The 12,443-nt window shown below is 41.2% G+C and overlaps 1 protein-coding gene and 1 long non-coding RNA gene across 2 annotated transcripts in view; both read right to left on the bottom strand.

Moving 5' to 3' along the window:
• EPS15L1 (epidermal growth factor receptor pathway substrate 15 like 1) overlaps positions 1–10,458 on the bottom strand; it is a 41,324-nt gene extending 30,866 nt beyond the window's left edge. Inside the window, exons 1-9 of the mRNA XM_058820986.1 lie at positions 10,342–10,458; positions 5,912–5,953; positions 5,607–5,696; positions 5,323–5,370; positions 4,603–4,698; positions 3,895–3,957; positions 2,988–3,113; positions 1,451–1,510; positions 880–1,116 (exon numbers count right to left, since the gene is read on the bottom strand). Of these exons, the coding sequence (XP_058676969.1) occupies positions 880–1,116; positions 1,451–1,510; positions 2,988–3,113; positions 3,895–3,957; positions 4,603–4,698; positions 5,323–5,370; positions 5,607–5,696; positions 5,912–5,953; positions 10,342–10,371 (792 nt within the window). The 5' untranslated portion in view covers positions 10,372–10,458. The remainder of the gene's footprint in view (positions 1–879; positions 1,117–1,450; positions 1,511–2,987; positions 3,114–3,894; positions 3,958–4,602; positions 4,699–5,322; positions 5,371–5,606; positions 5,697–5,911; positions 5,954–10,341) is intronic.
• A 1,020-nt stretch (positions 10,459–11,478) lies between these two features.
• LOC131568818 (uncharacterized) lies at positions 11,479–12,257 on the bottom strand. Its single transcript, XR_009275748.1, has 3 exons — positions 12,060–12,257; positions 11,624–11,793; positions 11,479–11,517 (listed from the first exon to the last, which is right to left on the bottom strand). It is a non-coding gene; the product is annotated as an uncharacterized LOC131568818 (long non-coding RNA).
• Positions 12,258–12,443: the final 186 nt, after the last annotated feature.

Below are 12,443 nucleotides of genomic sequence, written 5' to 3'. Positions count from 1 at the left end.
ATGTATTTATTTTTCCTACAGCTTACAAACACACAAATGCACAAAAATAAACAAGGAAGACGGGTACCTGTGCTGGTTGGATGCTGTGCTTGGGAGACAAGCTCCCAAATTAAAAAATGTATTTATTTTTCCTACAGCTTACAAACACACAAATGTACAAAAATAAACAAGGAAGACGGGTACCTGTGCTGGTTGGATGCTGTGCTTGGGAGACAAGCTCCCAAATTAAAAAATGTATTTATTTTTCCTACAGCTTACAAACACACAAATGTACAAAAATAAACAAGGAAGACGGGTACCTGTGCTGGTTTGATGCTGTGCTTGGGAGACAAGCTCCCAAATTAAAAAATGTATTTATTTTTCCTACAGCTTACAAACACACAAATGTACAAAAATAAACAAGGAAGACGGGTACCTGTGCTGGTTGGATGCTGTGCTTGGGAGACAAGCTCCCAAATTAAAAAATGTATTTATTTTTCCTACAGCTTACAAACACACAAATGTACAAAAATAAACAAGGAAGACGGGTACCTGTGCTGGTTGGATGCTGTGCTTGGGAGACAAGCTCCCAAATTAAAAAATGTATTTATTTTTCCTACAGCTTACAAACACACAAATGTACAAAAATAAACAAGGAAGACGGGTACCTGTGCTGGTTGGATGCTGTGCTTGGGAGACAAGCTCCCAAATTAAAAAATGTATTTATTTTTCCTACAGCTTACAAACACACAAATGTACAAAAATAAACAAGGAAGACGGGTACCTGTGCTGGTTGGATGCTGTGCTTGGGAGGCAAGCTCCCAAATTAAAAAATGTATTTATTTTTCCTACAGCTTACAAACACACAAATGTACAAAAATAAACAAGGAAGACGGGTACCTGTGCTGGTTTGATGCTGTGCTTGGGAGACAAGCTCCCTATGCTGTTCAGGCTGGTGCCACTGCCATGGGACGGGGTGGAACGGAGGCTGTCCTTTGGGGGAGGGCTTGCAGGGAGAACAGGGACTGCACCAGGAAAGACTGAGCTCTTCTTTCTTTTAGAAGGTGGTATGAGAGAAGGGGGCAATTGTGAAGGAACTGACTCTTTCTCAAGAGCTCTATAAACCAAATGCATTGCCTGCGAAGGCAAAAAGGTCAGATAACATTGACAATTATTAGAAAAAGCAACAAGATTTTCCTGTGTCAGTCATTTACATATTACTAAAACAAAGACAGTAAGACTAGAAATGTAAACCAGAGCAATTAATTTTGAATGTAATTCCAACAAGTTTAATCTGGACACGGGCAAGAGTCAGTAGGTGGATTTGAGGAAGGTCATTAAATAGCTCCATGTGAACAATTTAAATTAGAACAGTTGACTGTAGCACAGAAAGCTGCAAAGCTCTTGAGAAAGAAATGAGTTATTTGCTTCAACAGACCAGACAGTGAATTGAGAATTTAAAGCAACCTACCACAGCAAATTCATCCTTGTCCAGGTGACCATCTTTATCAATATCACTGAGATCCCAGACCTACAGCAATTAAGATTAAAAAATGATTTGCAGACCAAGTTACACTTTATGTATTCATTGTAATAAGTCCTCTTAGGACTCCTAACAGATTTTGGTGAAGATCATATTAGTTATACCACCTATCCAAAAATTCTCTGATGAAACAGACTGGATTAGAGTTTTCTGGCCACGTGAATCAACACTGGCTCTAACAAATTCTCGCTGCAACTCAGGCAGGTTTTTCATCATTCTATGATGCAATTACAGAGTCATCAAGCTGAGTAAAAGCATTCAGAGGTGGCTTTCAGAACTGCCCAGAGGGTGTGGGCTAGCAGATCATTCTAATTCTTCACAAGAAAATTCAACAGAAAATTCAATACATCTCTAATTCCTATTCCATTTCCAGATGATTAGGGTTTTCTACTAAAAACTAAAACTATGTGCAACTCCCTTTGGCCCCCTGAATTTCCTGTTGGAGAGAATTTAAGCATTTATCAATGCTTAATTTAGTTCATTATTAGGTGAGGCACAGTCAATGAATCTTGCAAAAACTCTGTGAACTCCAACACAGCACTGCTTAATCATCAATATGACCTGGGGACAGTGGAGTCCTCAAAAAGCCAAGACTTGAGGCTCAATTGTGAGAACTTTGCTTTATCACTGGAGCCTTGACAAATTTAAGCTCCTTGATTAGTCCTTTGTATATTTTCTCAGTGTCCTATTTTTCTGGAAGAGGCAAAAGCTTCCTGAATTTCTTTTGTGACAATAACAAGATAAAATCCGAAGCCTTTCAAGACTTCTCAATCCTCAAGTACAGAATTAAAACAAATCATACTTAGATTTTGTAGATAATACACACCAAGAGGCACTTCTTCCTGAAGAGATAGAAGTATGCAACACAGACAGAACTCTGACACAGATTGTACTCAAAAATATCAATATGCAAAGCATTAAAGAATGTGGTTTTAATGGAGGCAGAAAAATATTTTAAGGTCTGCTTCCCTTGTAAATATACAATGGATGGACAAAACTCAGACCTTGGAAGTATTTATAAATACACATGAAAGAAAAACCAACCTGACAATTTGCACTATGAATAAAGGAGGATGTTTTAAGGAATTTTACTGTACAAGCAGAGGATGGATTTAATGTATATCTAATAACTTATACTTGTAAAAATGACAAAACAGCAGAATCTAATGTCCTAACAGCTATTATGACTCAGGAAAGTTTTTTCTTGTTTTTAAACAACCAAAATCAAATTTCCACTTGTAAATGAATAGAGAGACAATGAAGCCAATCTACACTAGGGTTGAAATTAGAAATAAGAGTAAGAGTTGTAAGTGGAAGACTTCAAAGTCTAAATGTTCCTGCTTTATAGCAAGCACATGATGCAAAATCTCAGCCAAAACCTGATCTCTGTTGATAAATTACATTTTCAACATTGCAATTATGAGAAGCTAAACAGAGACTAGCTCAATCTAAACAACTTACTTACCCTTCCAAGGATATCAAGAGGTAGCTTTGAATTCATCAGTACTGGTTTTACTTTGTCTCCTGAAAGTAAACCATTTACTGGCAAAAGGCTTTCAAAAATACCATCAAACTTTGCTTTTTCTTCCACCTAGTTGGTAAGAAATAGTCTGAATAAGTAAAAAAGTGTGTGTGTGTGAGTAATGAAAATGAGATCTTGCAAGAAATTAAGACTGGTCAGTAATTCATCTTAAATTTCCAAGCTTTCTTGCAAGTGCCACTGTATTGTATTTAAATGTAAACTCATAGAGAAAGCTTTGAAATTAAGCTCCTAAATCTAAAGAAGATTTTACCATGCAGCAGACAAGGTGTGCTTCTTTTTAAAAATAACTTTGATAAACTCTATAGAACTAAAACTTATTCCTCCCACTTTAAAGTACATATAACTACAAGTTTTTTTATTCAATTTCTACCTTTTGGAAATGTTTGGAGTTGAAAATTACCTAAATATAAATATCCCCACATATACATCAAAAGCTATTTTTTCCAAATTATATCTATTGCTAGTATCATTGAATACTAATTAGAAACTAGGAACTCAAGCTTTAAATTAACAGTTCAGACTGGATGTGGTGAAACACTTTGCTGTTCCCAGTTGGGTTCCTTTATACAAACAAAGTGCCTAATTGTAGGATTCTGGAAGAAATCCAGGCAGAAGATTAAAATTCATTTTCTTAAAAACATCCCACCAGAGGTTGTCAAAGGGTTGTTTAATACTTATTGCAAATCTAAAACTACAGGTTTGCACAGAAAGGGAGGACTTCTGAAATGGGAAATACATTTGATATAAAATTCCCTCACTGGGAAAATTACACACAAGAAAAATATTTACTTCTAAAAAATGGATGGAATGTGTTCTCTTTTACACTTACCCTAACAGCCCAGTGAGTCTCTGTTGAGGGTGGTGTGATCATTAAAGGACTGCTACTGTCATGCTAAAAATGAGAAAATGGTTTATTTTTATATATATACATTTATAGAAATAGATAAATATACATACTTCTGCCTCTAGTACTTATTAATTGCACTAAATTTGAGATGGTTATAGACATGAAGCTTAACTACACTGAGGACAATAGGCTGCACATGTACCTAAATAGAAATCACACTCATTTTATAGCATTACAGTCCTTGAGTAAGGACATCCAGTAGATGCAATCAGTGTCCAAACACAGAACCAACACAAGCCAAAGAGGTTCTGCAGCAGCTAGGGCAGGGCAAAGCTGCAGCAATGCCTTGTACTACTCATTCCTGTTGAGCCAGCCCCAAAATAATAATTTTTTTGTTTCCTTTTTTTTAATGAATTAACAGTTTAGCCACAGTTTAGCCACATCAGCTTCCTGACCAAGCTGACCAGACTTAAACTCACTCTGGTTTTGCAGTCCAGGAAGGGGCTGGTTTCTTGTCACTCAGCATGACAAGCCTGTGGCTGCCCTGGCTGCTGTGCCCTGAGGAACTGTTTGACAGCAGCCTGAAGCCCAGCACCATGACATTTATGAAACATGAGATCATTCCAATGTTCCAACTGAAGCCTCAATCCTCATACAGCACATACCTGCATTCAAGTGGATATTACTTACAAATTTAGGAGGTGGCACAGTCAAATTCAGACTGCTCAGGTTCACATCGTGGCCGTTCTGTGCACATGCCACGAGGCGCAACGCGACATAGAAACCCTATAAAATATTGTGCTATTAAAAACCAGTTCCAATCACAAAAAAATAACCCACTTCCCATTTTTAATAACACCTGTATATGTGCAACTCAGGAAAAAGAAAACTCCACAAGTACAGCCCCATAATGGTAATCACCCCTTTGTTTTTAAGGATGAGTCCAGAAAAATTTTACAGTAACAGGAAACAAAGTTAGTTCTTCATAAAAACTCTTTCCTAATTAAAACACAACAGATTTTCTTAAAAATTTTTTTTGAAACAGTTAATTTGTAACTTGCTATTTGGTATTCCAAGCCATTTTTAGTAAAAACGCTGAATTTTTTCACGCACAAAAATTTTCTAAAGTCAAATCTTAGTTTTCATTTGTGACTCAATGTCTGTGTACCTACACAGTACACACACCAACTATATACAAAACAAAAGAGATACAAAAAATTAGAACCAAACTTCTCCTGCAGCCTCACTGAGTAATACACTTGGATATAAGCAGGGGAAAAAAACTCATCTTGTAAATAAAATTCAACCCTGAAAAAGATAAAGATAACTACTAATGGTACCAGGGCTTGATAGAAACAAGGTTAATCTGGGAAAGGTAATACAGGAAGTCTACATGAACATTTTATTTACCTGTTTATCTAAGTATCCTTTACCCTCTGGGTCAGCCAAATCCCATATCTGTGGAGATACAAAATAAAAGCTGCCGTGAATTTCAAAAAAAACTTAGCTCAACAGTTCCTACTGTATGTCTTAAAGTGTTCATTCAGCTTTCAAGAAATTACAAACAATGTTACTGAATTGTCAAGTTAACAACAAAAATGTTACACAAAAACCAAATTTTCTTTTTAAATTTTTCCTTTCACTTAAAAGAAGCGTAAAGACAAGTACTGCTTTATCCAATTCCTTCAACTTACTTTTCCAAGGATGATATCAGAGAGACCAGATTTTTTAAGAAACAGAGCAGCTTCACTTGCCCCAACTCTCCCTGTGTATGTTGGATCTACCTGAAGGAGAAAAATTAACACTTAATTGAAACATGGCTGTTGTGAAAGCAGATTTAAGAAATGCAATCTTGCCTCTAGGTCAAAAGGAGTTACAGAAACTGCATCACCACTCAGAATTCACACAGTTTTAGCACTGCAATGGGGAAAAGAAAGAGAAGGAAATCTTGGGGAAGAAGAAACTGCACTTTATTTTTTACTTCTTGTAAAGAACATACCTGTTTGTAATATGTTTCATATATTGGATTCCCAGTAGAAAACTGAAACACAAGTTAGAAAACAGAATAAACAACAATCAGAATTGATAGGAAAAGAAATGTATAGCACTTTGTGTATTACTTCTATCAAGAATCTAAAACAGTGTGTTAATTTGCTGTGTTACAAACTGGACACTTGAAATTTAAGTGTGGATAACAGTGATCCACCAAGACCACAGACCACTGTCATCTCTTAGAACTTGCCATTCATCAGGATTCCTACCTCTCCTCACACTTTTACTTAGTGACCCTACATAGGGATAAGGTTTTGAAGAACAGCTTTGAATGATTTGCTGAAGTATTTCAGATCTCAGTATGAGAGGGACTGATAACAAAGATCCACCTTTCAACACAATGCCTATCTGACTACCTACTGCACCAAATACATCCTTATAGAATGTTTTCAGCAGACAATTATACACACACAGTGCCTGTGTTAACTCATTTTCAAGACTAGGATCTTAAACTGAAACAGAGTAAAGGAAAAAACCAAACCAACCAAACAAAACAACCCTCAAATATATATATATATATATATATATATATATATATATATTAAATGAATGGCAAATTAACAACTTTCACAATTCCCTGACAATGCTTTTGGAGGATTTCAACTTGGTGTAACCACTGCAGACCCAAGGACAGCCCTGCCTTTTCAGTGTCCTAAACAAGCAGATCTCAGTTCCTCTTGCTGACATTGCAAGCAAATGGCAGCTGGAATGCCAAGAAATGCAGAAAAAGCCCCAAAGCCCATTTTCTCACACACTTCCTAGAGTTGCCATGGGATTTCTAACCCTGTGCAGGTTACCCCACACTGTTCTCCTCAGCCTCAATGCCAACAGCAAAACCAATCTGGTCAAAACCAGGTCAGTCCTTAGACCACTCAGAGACTTTAAAAAGAAAGCAACAAAACAATCCAATAAAGATGTCAATGAGCAAAACACAGAGATGTCACAAAACCTGCTTGGGATAAGCACTCTGCACCTCCAGGACAGCAGTCAGACACCTGAAAAGGAGGATTTCACACTAAGTCCCATCAGTGCTATGTCCCCTCCCAAATGTCACCTTCCTCCTTGTTATCCTCATGGATTTCCAGATGTTCTGCTTACTCTGAGAGGAAGGAAGGCAGGAACATGATGAAAGAAAAGACCAATGAAGAGCGTGAAAATTTTATTTTACACCAAGAGAACCTTCTTGTGAGTTTACATGCTAAATCTTCATTTAAGGAGCTATCCAGTATAACTGAGCAGAGCACAAGCAAACACTGACTCTCTAAAGATTACAGCTCTACTGGAATAGAAAAATCCTGCATTTTCAGAACAGTTTCCTAAGCATCTTAAATGTACTTCACTTATAACCATCAACAAAATAAGCTGCTGCATTTTCCAACATTAGCAGCCTCTGGAAGCTCTTGCTCTCCCTGATGGCAGACAGGATTTCAGGAGGATGCTGCAAACATAACTCATAAATCTGACTGTTCTTTGTGCTGGCATGTAAACCATCAGCACATATAAGCATTGTGTTCCTGTCCAAGCAGGAAACACATCACTCAGAGAAAAGGTGGAAGTAGGAAATAGCCTGTTCCACTCTGAATAAAACCATGTTTTCAGCCAACTATCACCAAACTATGCACCTCATGTTTATCAGAAAGCTCAGACAAGAGTCAGCCACCAACTACAAGCTCCTCTAACTGGTGCAGTGAGTGACCTAGAGCATGCAGAGACTGGATTGGTACCAAGATACAGAGCAAACTGCTCCAGCAGCAGGACTGAATGAGCTCATCCCATCACCAGACACTCCTGTCACCCCCATTTGATATTGTCAGCCATGACATGGAGCTGACTTACCTGGCAGAGGTGGCAGGAAGCCAGGGTGATGTGCTTCAGTGCTGTGAAATTTCTTCTACAGTAAATTATTCACCCAAGCATTGCTGAAAAGCACCTCAAGATCAATTCTCTACTCGCAGAATTTTAAGAAGATTCAGTGTTTCTGACTGATTTACCTAAATGACTGCATCTCTGTGATGAAGCAGACCAGACAAAATGGGTTCAAGTGATAAAAATAGCACAGCTCCCTATCTACCCATCACTACACGTGATGACATCACCATCATTCAAGAGGATTCTGTCATTTGGTGACATCTGCTCATGAAGGGCCAACCCAGGACCATCAACAGTGGCAGAGACAAAAATTTTGAAGAGTGCACTGTTGATGATGTCAAAGCATAACCTGTTAGAGAGGTTCAGTTTGACCAAGAGTTTATCCTCCCCTGCTCTACACTCTCCAAAACATCACCTCTGACCAATGCTTTAGACCACCTCCCAAACAGACCCTTCAGAGCCCTAGCACCTTGTTGTTGAACTTCCAAATTGACTTTTTGTTCAGAAGTTGAAGTCTTGAGCCTGCACACTGTGTTTGTGGTACACAGTGCACGTGCATGGATATTGCTCCAAGTCAATGCTGTGAAATTTCTTCTACAGCCAATTATTCACCCAAGCACTGCTGAAAAGCACCTCAAGATCAATTCTCTACTTGCAGAATTTTACAAAGATTCAGCCTTTCTGACCAATTTTAGGTAAATGACTCAGTGCAGGTCTGGCAAAAAGGCACGAGCAAGCACCTGCCACCAGAACAATTAATTCTCGTTCCTGAAGTCATCTCCGGGTCACAGGGATCTCTGGATCACATTAATTACTTTAAATAAAGTATTATTATGATAATGATAAATGGGAAAATATTTTAAGCTGCTTGAATTACCCAAACTCTTTGCTGCTCTTTAAATGTTGGCATCTTATTTTATAGCTTTCTGAGTGGACATGCCTCAATGTTACAACACACATACCCTCTCCTATTCTGTCTAATTCCATTTCTGGTATTTACTCTAATTAACACACATGTCCTTAGTAATCACAAAACTGAAGCTATTAGAAGAGGAAGTTTATTACCTTAAAGGAAATTCTGTTTACAGCTAGATTACTCTTGACAGTTCGATATATGAAAACAAGTCTTAGAACTACAATGCTTCCACTGAATTAGTTGGAAAATACTATATAAAAATAATGGGTATGTTTACAGAATGTGGTCTTAGTCCCCCTAAACATAACATTGTTTATCAAAAGGAATACTATTGATGCCAGACTCAAAGATCAATGAGAATTTAAACTAGAGAAACTGGATTTCTAGAGTAAGCATTTGATAATTATTTGATTATTACCAATGTATTACAGAATTTCACAACTACAAACCCTTTCACATCCGGAGTTTATCTGACTTCCATATTTTGCACCACATTAATCACATGAATTTTTTGATAACAGTTTGTGTGTACATGGATGTTTTCAGATGTTCACTTAATCAAATCAATGTTAATCAAGACTTGCTAAACAGAAGCTAAACAGCAGTACATGTTCTTAGTAAGACACACAGCAAGTTATGTTATCCAAGCATCACATAACTCCACTGAGAGATAAATTTTTAGAGTATCACAACTCAAAGATCTTTATTAAAAGGAAATTGATATATTTAAATAGTCTGAACTACTAATAGGAGTCATTCAGAATGCCTGACTGGCCTAGGCACAGTATAGAAAACAGGTTTGGTTTTAAGACGTTGAAGGTAGTGAGATATAAATAAGTACACTGACTCTCTTCACATGGCTATAGAAAATAATAAACAGCGATCACACTGCTTAAGCTTGAATTATTTGGGTGAGAAATAAAATAAAAAAAACTTGTAACAAGAGGAATCAACCAAGGGATCCCAAGCATCCAACCAGAGCTGGACGCAGCCTCTCCCAGGGGTCAGGATAGGCGCCCTGTCCCCTGCCCTGCAGAAGCTTCTCCTCCTCCTGACAGGCGAGCACCTCCCGCTCATCCCTCAGCCCCTTCCCGGTGTCCCCGCTCCCCACCCGGTCACGGCACCCCGCCACAACAGCTCAGCACTTCCCGGCGGCATCACCGCCGGTACCAACAGGAACACGGGCTGACGTGCGGAGCACCAGCCCTGTGCCCTCCAAAGCCCCGGCCCACGGTAGTCCCGGCGGCTCGGGGTGGGGAAGCGCCAGGAGACCCTCTGCCCCTCCCCAGGGACGCAGCTCCAGGGCCTCCATAAGGGGAGGGCGGCGGCGCAGCTTGCGGCCCCCCCAGCACCGCGCACCGCGGTCCCGGGGCACGGCGGGGGCCGCTCGCCGCCCTTGCCCCGCCCGGGTCCCGCTCCCCGCCGCGCCCCGACCCTTATTCCCCGCGGGCCGAGCCCCTCCCGGCACAGGGCCTGTACCCAGCGGCAATTCCAGCCCGGCTGCGCCCGGCTGCGATGCAGCCCCGCTGCCGCTCCCCGCGCCCGCCCGGCCGCCGGTGCGGAGGGCCGCGCGTCCCCGGCAGCCCCGGTACCTGCTGGCTGAGGGGGATGAGCGCCGCCATCTTCCTCCCGCTGGGTCGGGCCGCGGCCGGGGCGGAGCGAGGGGCGGGAGGCGGCGGCCGGGCCGGGCCGGGCGGGCCCGAGGAGGCGGTGGCGGCGGCTGAGGAGGTGCTCGAGCCCCGCCGGCAGCGGCCGCGGCTTTATCGGGGCCCGGCAGGCGCTCCTGGGCGGCAGTTGCCGCTGCCCGCAGCGCTCCACGGAGTCACCCGAGCATTTAGAACGGAAGAGACTTCTCAGGTCATTGAGTCTTTGACACATCACCCCCTTATCCAACATCACTGTCGCTCCCTAAACACCTCCAGGGACAGGGACTTCACCACCCTGCCCAGCTCCCTGGGCAGCCACATCAGCCCAAAACGAGCGAGGTTTGAATGGAGCACAGCGGGCCGCCGAGCCCCATCCCAGAGCACATGGCACAGGATTGTGTCCACACAGTTCTGGAATATCTCCAGTGAGGGATTGCAGTCTGTTCCAGTGCTCCGTCACCGCACAGCAAAGTTTTTCTCGTATTCAGGTGAAACTTCTTGTCATGTTCTGCCTGCTGCTTCTTGTCCCATTGCTGGGCCCCCTGGTCCGTGCTCTGACCCTTCCCTGCATACACTGACAGGGTTCCTCTCCATACCACACATTATAAATATAATTCCCCATTGCTCTGTCCCTTCCTGAGTCGTCTTTACTTTCTAATGTTTTTCTTAAGCTATTGCTCAAAGTACTTCTCCTCCATAGTCCTTCCTCCTGCTATTCCTCAGCCTACTTTACATTAATTTCCTTTTCAGGACTCTAATTTCATTTGTATACACCAATAGTTTCTCAGTCAGATTAGACAAGGAATCTTTAAAACGTGGAAATAAAGAATGAAAACACCCATGGGAATTTCATGTTCATTTCTCGCCAGTTTCTATCTCCAAAATCTTTTGCATAAACCTCAACATCTGTTAATTTCCCCTAGGATGAACTACATGTTTGGAATACAGTCGGGCAAAGAAAGGGGCTCAAGGTGTTCCTCTAGCTAGGAGAAGGAAATTATTTATAAACTGTATAGAGGAATCTCGACTACAGTATAATACCATTCTGCATTATTATTATTCTTCATCCCAAAATTCAGGTCCTCAGCACTAGTTCCACCATGGGTCCAGGTTCATCCCATCCTTTAAAAGACACAGGAAAATTAAGAAAGCAAAACCAGTGCACAGTTCAACTATATTAAAAAGAAATTAAATAATCCACTAACACAGAATAAGGAGAGCAATTTACCTCAGGTCTGATTTAGATCATCAATTGGTCTATTAGATCACAAATTCATATTCAGTCATCCCAGTCTGTGGGCTTCTTTGATCATTAATTTTCCTCAGTGGTAAACAGGCTAAATAATCTTCTGGGTTGCCAGATGCATTTGTTATCAATTTTTATTTCATAAGTCTGATCTGGAATTTTAAACAAAATATATAACTGGAGTATACAGCTGTGTGTATGTCAGCCAGGGTTTTAGAGATAACAAGGGAAAGTTTTTAAGAACATTAAACTCAAGTCTTAGGAACTGACTTACAGCAGAATGATATCACTAGAAAGTACTAGAAAACTAACCTAGAAGAACAAAAAACTTGGCAAAATAAAAATGATCCATAGCATAAGCTCAATAGCTAAATAATTGTATTACAAGTATATATACAAAGGGCAGGTAATAACCTACAATATGTTGTTTTAGTGAGGAGTCTTAACGCAAATCCTGCGGAACAACTGGATTAATTCCCAACTCGCTCCAATAATTAGCAAATCGCGGGTTTGTAAAAATTCCCGTGTATTGACCGCGGTGCATGCTGGGGTTTGTAGTCGGGGCACAGCTACCGGCGGCTGTAAACCCGCTTGTGATTCGCTGGCGGCGCCGAACCGCCGGGCTGAGCCAATCAGTGGGCGGTATATTGGGGAGTCGCGGACTCCAGGAGCGGGCCGCGCACGGCCCGCCCTGGCCCGGCCCAGAGAAGCCTCGGCCGCCTCAGGCTGGGCGAGCCCCGGGACGGCGTTCTGTCCCACCCTGCTCCGTCCCGGATGGCCGCGATCTCTCGGGCACCCGCGG

The sequence above is a fragment of the Ammospiza caudacuta genome, chromosome 28, assembly GCF_027887145.1.
Source record: "Ammospiza caudacuta isolate bAmmCau1 chromosome 28, bAmmCau1.pri, whole genome shotgun sequence".
Lineage (NCBI taxonomy): Eukaryota > Metazoa > Chordata > Aves > Passeriformes > Passerellidae > Ammospiza > Ammospiza caudacuta.
This window is presented reverse-complemented; position numbering and strand designations above follow the sequence as displayed.